The sequence below is a fragment of the Oreochromis niloticus genome, linkage group LG11, assembly GCF_001858045.2.
Source record: "Oreochromis niloticus isolate F11D_XX linkage group LG11, O_niloticus_UMD_NMBU, whole genome shotgun sequence".
NCBI lineage: Eukaryota > Metazoa > Chordata > Actinopteri > Cichliformes > Cichlidae > Oreochromis > Oreochromis niloticus.
Window position 1 is genome coordinate 1,642,986 of NC_031976.2, and position 6,482 is coordinate 1,649,467.

Sequence of the window (6,482 nt, forward strand, 5' to 3'; positions counted from 1 at the left end):
GTTTCCTCAGTCTGATCATATGTTTATTTCTTTTGATGCAAACATAACCGCTTCCAAAACCTGTATCTCTCGTAATATCACTTTTAGGAAAATTAGTAATATCAACCCAGCTGTTTTTTCATCTGCCGTCCATGATTTTCCATCTATCCACTGCTCCTCAACCCCACATGAACTCGTTTGTCATTATAATGTCAACCTTCATAACCTTCTCAACATATTTGCTCCCCTTAAACATCGAACTGTGTCATTTTCCCGTTCAGCTCCATGGATCACCTCCGACCTGCGTCACCTTAAAGCTAAAGGACGCCAACTCGAACGTCTATTCAAGAAAACCGGACTTACTGTACATAAAGAAATGCACAATGATCATGTTTTGTTTTATAAGGACTGCATTGCCTCAGCCAAATCTGCTTACTACTCTGGTTTAATTAGTTCTAATGAAGGTAACTCCAGGTCCCTCTATTCATTGTTCAGTAAAATTACAAAACCTCCAGACACATTCCCCTCCCACATGTATTCTGTTGATTTTTGCAACTCTCTTATCTCTTTTTTCACTTGTAAAATCTCAGACATTCACCGTCAACTTAACTCTTTAGGAGCTCCTGACTCTGAAGTAGATTTCCTGGTTCGTCCATTGTCTTCCTGTCAGTTATTCTCAAGCTTTACTCTTCCCTCCATAACTGACGTATCTAATCTCATTAAAAAATCTAAGTCATCCACCTGTCAACTTGACCCTCTCCCTACTGTGTTAGTTAAAGCCTGTCTTCCCTCGTTAGCACCTCTTATAACCAATATTATTCATTCCTCCCTGAACACTGGAATTGTTCCTGAAGCACTGAAAAAGGCTTCTGTTATCCCAATTCTCAAAAAGCCTGGTGCAGACCCCAATAACTTTGATAATCTTCGCCCTATATCAAATCTCCCCTTCATTTCAAAAATCCTTGAGAAAGTTGTCGCCGCCCAGCTTCATTCACATCTCAATGACCATAATCTCTATGAGCAATTTCAATCTGGTTTCCGCCCCAATCATAGCACAGAAACTGCTCTGTTAAAAATTACCAATGACCTTCTGATGGCAGCTGATTCTGGTCTCCTATCCATTCTCATCCTTCTTGATCTTAGTGCGGCGTTTGATACCATTTCTCACAATATTCTCCTGAACCGGTTAGCTTCCATTGGTATTAGTCACACCCCCCTTGCCTGGTTTACCTCCTATCTCTCAGACCGCACTCAGTTTATCCAATTTAAATCCCATTCTTCTACTCTCTTTCCTGTTTCTGCTGGTGTGCCCCAGGGTTCAGTATTAGGGCCTCTTCTATTCATTATCTATATGCTCCCTCTTGGTTATATATTCCGAAAATATAATATAAATTTTCACTGTTATGCCGATGACACCCAGCTCTACCTTTCTTCTAAACCCAATTCATCCCTCCCACCTACCTCCCTTTCAGACTGTCTTATTGAGATTAGATCCTGGTTCTCCTCCAATTTCCTCAAACTTAACAGTAATAAAACTGAAGTTTTACTTGTTGGTACACCATCTATCTTAACCAAATCCCACAGTTTCTCCATTAACATTGAAAACTCTCCCACCCTTCCCTCCCCTCAGGTTAAGAGTCTGGGTGTCATACTTGATAATACTCTTTCATTCCAGTCTCACATTAATTACATAACCCGGTCTGCTTACTTCCATTTACGTAATATTAACCGACTCCGTCCCTTCCTTACCCCCCATGCTGCTGCCATCCTTGTCCATAGTCTTATTACATCCCGTATTGATTACTGTAATTCCCTCCTATTTGGTCTCCCTAAACGGTCCCTCCATAAACTCCAACTTCTTCAAAATTCTGCAGCTCGGGTCATAACCCGTACTCCGTTAAGTGCTCATATTACCCCAGTTCTTCAGCAGCTTCACTGGTTGCCCATAGAAGCCAGGATAAATTTTAAAATCTTACTTCTTACATACAAGTGTATCCATAAATCTGCTCCTTCATATTTGTGTGACCTGCTCCATATCACCACTGTTTCCCGCTCTCTCAGATCATCATCTGCTATTCAACTTACTGTTCCGTCCTCACACCTTATTACTATGGGGAACAGAGCTTTCAGTCGCTCTGCTCCCCGGCTCTGGAACTCTCTTCCTCCTGCACTAAGAAATATTGACTCCCTCTCCGTATTTAAGTCACAGCTCAAAACACATCTGTTTAAACTGGCTTATTCGCTTTAATGCTGATTTTATCTGTTGTCACGCTGTTTTGTCATTTTAACTTATTTTATGTATATTATGACTACTGTTCCATTTATTAATTGTATTTTTGTAAGGTGACCTTGGGTTTCTGAAAGGCGCCCTCAAATAAAATGTATTATTATTATTATCTTTCGATCACAAAATGAATACTGCACACCGCCTGATCCCTGGCTACTCCAGTCTGTACGCCAAATATCCTCAGACATGATGCTGCCCTTCACTGTGTTTTATAAATGGCTGGAGACATTTGATGTTGTGCCTCTCCTGACTGTCTCCATACATACTGGCAATATGAACCAAAAACAATCAAACAGCTTTATGTGACTGCTTATCCTGATCATTAGGGATCCTGTTAGGGTAAATAAATCCACGTAACAAAGATACTCCAGGCATGTTCAACTGAGTTTGTATACAGGGCTCAGATCCTGTGTCAGGTCTCTGTTCCTCTGCTCTTCAGGCTGTGGAAAGTGGAAAGCAGCAGTGGAGTATGAGATAGTGAGATGGTGAAATGGGCATTATTACCTTTATGAGTGTGATTCCTCGAGCTCTGGTAGAGACACAGCCCAACATTTCATCACAGAGTTTCCTAATGAACTGATGAGGGACCACAAACACCAGCAGGTCAGCTCCCATAGCAGCATCAGAGAGCTTTGGTACAGCCACCTATGGAGAAAACAGAAGCGGCATTCAATTCAAAACTGAGTAGGCTTGGAATAATCCTGTGAGTTTGGGTGATTTCACCACCATACTGTGTTACAGACTTCCACCATATTGCCAGAAATATTCACTCGTCTGCCTTCAAACATAAATGAACTGGGGTGACATCCCAGTCTTAATCCATAGGTTTAAGAAGGGTTTCCACAAGGTTTCACAGTGTTAATAGAAGTGCATTTGTGAAGTCAAACACTGATGGCCTGGCTCACAGTCTCTGCTCTAATTTATATCAAAGGTGTCAGATTGAGGTGAGGACTCTGTGCAGCCCAGTCAAGTTCTTCCACACCAAAGTCTCTTAACCATGTCTTTATGGACATTGCTTTGTGTACTGGTGCACAGTCATTTTGGAACAGGCAGGGGTCATCCCCAAACTGTTCCCATAAAGTTGGAAGCATGAAATTATTGTTATTGTTAATTATTGGAACATCTGAATTCAATGCCTTGGGTGAGTGAATACTTTTGAAAATATAGTGCAGCCTTAGCGCTCTGCAGAGTTCAGTGAGCTCAGTAAAATAAAGACATCCTAGTATTTCTTACCACATTCTCTGGTAGTTTGTATCCAGGAAGGTACTTAACATTTTCATGCTCAGTGTTGATGATGTCACTAAGCTTCCTGCCATTAATATTTTCTTCAAACACCCACATCTTCACAGTGGTAGCAATATGCTGCAATGTCCTGGCATTATTTCCTACAATCCTGGCAATGGCAGAGCCCCTGCAACGAAGACAAAGACACAGAGATCAGCAAATATTTCAAGATGTTTCGAGGCATTGATCAATTAATCATTCAGTCAGCTAATCAACTGGACCATCCTAAACTACTTCATTAGCTTCATTCTTGTGAATTTTTTGAGTGGAAGAGAGTTGATTAAGTATATGAACGTTTAAGAAGGTGTGCTGGTGTTCTTGTCCAGGAACATTATCCTACTGTTGCTTCATGTAAACAAAACAGAGTTTGATGGAGGACCGGTGTTACACAGGTGAAAACACGGACTAATAGAGTCCAGAGATGACAAAGGGAAGCTTATTGTTCACTAAACACTACGCTGATGGGCTGTAACAAGCTCACTTATTTTATAGCAGATTCTGCTTTACTGGATAATAAATGCCTTTTAAGATTTATGGGGAAAAATAAAATAACAAAATAAAACTCTGCTTTTGTTTCCCAGTGTAAGCACTTGTAATCTGACCTAACATCAGTCTACTCTGATAGATGCTGGCTCTCTGACAGCCATAGCTGAGTTAATAAGCCCACTTTTACTGTTTTTACCATGTTACATTTCAATTAAAAAAAACCTTCAGTATTTGATATTTTTTATCCCCAAGTGAAATGAAAAACTCTGGTCATGCGTGGTGAGTGTAGCCTGTCAGTGGAGTCATAACCAATCTGGGAACTATAATACTCGGGTACAAGTCCGATCAGCAGGCTTCATTAAACATGTTTGTTTTGGAAGAAAACATTGTTTTGTAATGTTACCTGTAGTCATATTGACATGGACATGCATTTAGCCTTCTATGAACTGGTGACTGTGACATTTTGTTTTATTCAGTCTTTAATCACATCAAACTTTGAGACACTTCTAGACACTGAAGCTCCATTTACGACACAGATCAGTTCCAAGCCTGAACTTATTATGGCGCGTGTTTCATGCGGAAATAAACAACACACACTTACACCCTACAGGAAACAAATAAAACAAACCTGGTTCTTAAATAAACTTTTAGTCTGTTTCCATCCTGACTGATGTCCATCACTCCTTCCCTCTGCGCTTATGAAAGATTTGGCACATTTTTTTTTTATTTCTTTGTTTGTTTGTGGGGTGCTTGCAACATACTGCCACAGTTTATTGAGCAGGCAGCTTCCCGTTTTAAATTGTGACAATCACCAGTTAACTTCTGCGCATATTTTAAACTAGCGACGGTTGTTGAACAGGTGAAAGAGTGAACCGGATGCAGGTAAGCTCGAGATTCCTTCACTCAGCTGGTGTCAGGCTTGTGATTTATTTCGCCGAACCACATTATTATGGTTTGGCGACATAAAAAATTTAAATTAAGATTTTTTTGCTGAGCATATTTCTGTTTGAAGATAATATTGACACATATATGGATTTCCATTAACTACAGACAGCAACTTTTGTTTTCAGCGAGCCCTGTATCATATGTGAAACCGCATGATGCAGGCAGACAGAGGAGATAGCTGTTGGAAAAAGGCAAATTTGCGGATGCGTCATCTGAAACACGCAACGTATAAATTAACATCACCAGTTAATTTGAAAAGCAATTAACCAGGAACGCAGCCAGGAAAGCGCTGGTGTTTACGCTTTAGTGTGTTCCAGCTCCTCGCAGCTGACTCCAGGAGGACGCTGACAAACCCACGTAGGGATTAACTACACCGCGAACACTCCACACACTGACAGATGCAACAATCTGGTTGCAGCACCACAGCTCGTCTGGCAACAACGTCAGCATCATCATCATAAGAGCTTACCAGTTTCCAGACCCGACTATGCACACTTTGAGTGGAGAGGCCATGGGAGCCGCTTCCTGCTCGTGATGGTCCGTTTGAAGCTGAAGCTCCGGCGCACGTGCCCCGTCAATGAAAAGTCACGTGACTCAGGGGTCTGCCAGCAGGCTTAACTGGATAGCAGAAGCACTCAGTTATCTGTCCAGGTCCGCTAATGCGCAAAATACACACATGCTCACGTAATAGAGTTTAAAGGGTATATGTTACATCCTGGCACAATAGCGCCACCCAGTGTCAAATGTCGCCCTGCACCCACTAGGATTAGCAAGGGATTGTGGGTAATGCTCAGGGGCTGCATCCTTCGGAGGCCGCATGTGAAGGTTGATTACGTCACAGCGAGGATCCTCCAAATGCGTCCTCCCTTTCCCGGATTTGAAGAAGGGGTCGCGTAAACCCTTCGTGACTATCCCAGGATTCATAGCGCGGCGGTAGCGGTGGATAATTTTCTCGCGGCGGAGGTCTTAAGCGAGGCGGCCGAAGAGTAAAGTTTTAAAGCAAGGACTGAGTTTCATATCACTTATTTATGTAGCGATACAAACGTTACAATAAGGAAGAACATGAAAACATTACTTTTGGTTAAATGTCGGCAAAGTTATGTGACATTAGTGATGTCAATACTTACAGTGTCGGACCAAACGGACTTCACTCGTTAAGTTGCTGAACGGTGGTTTATTCATAGGAGTCAAACATGTGGCCACTGTACCGACTGGGATCGCAGCTTATTTAGTACTCCCAATAACACAAACAGTAAATACTCCTTCTCGCAGGTACTCGCAGGTACAGCAGAGCAGGCTGTACCTGCTTCGGAGACTCAGGTCGTTTGGAGTGGAGGGCCCACTCCTGAAGACCTTCTATGACTCTGTGGTGGCCTCAGCCATCTTCTATGGTGTGGTCTGCTGGGGGGGCAGCATCTCTGCTGGGGACAGGAAGAGACTGAACAGGCTGATCCGAAGGGCCAGCTCTGTTCTAGGATGCCCTCTGGACCCAGTGGAGGTG

At 42.4% G+C, this 6,482-nt stretch overlaps 1 protein-coding gene across 1 annotated transcript in view; it reads right to left on the minus strand.

Moving 5' to 3' along the window:
* The window catches only part of LOC100708931 (glycerol-3-phosphate dehydrogenase 1 like), a 19,881-nt gene extending 14,156 nt beyond the window's left edge, over positions 1–5,725 (minus strand). The window contains exons 1-3 of the mRNA XM_003454852.5: positions 5,451–5,725; positions 3,500–3,677; positions 2,771–2,911 (exon numbers count right to left, since the gene is read on the minus strand). Of these exons, the coding sequence (XP_003454900.1) occupies positions 2,771–2,911; positions 3,500–3,677; positions 5,451–5,494 (363 nt within the window). The 5' untranslated portion in view covers positions 5,495–5,725. The remainder of the gene's footprint in view (positions 1–2,770; positions 2,912–3,499; positions 3,678–5,450) is intronic.
* Between the last annotated feature and the right edge of the window lie 757 nt (positions 5,726–6,482).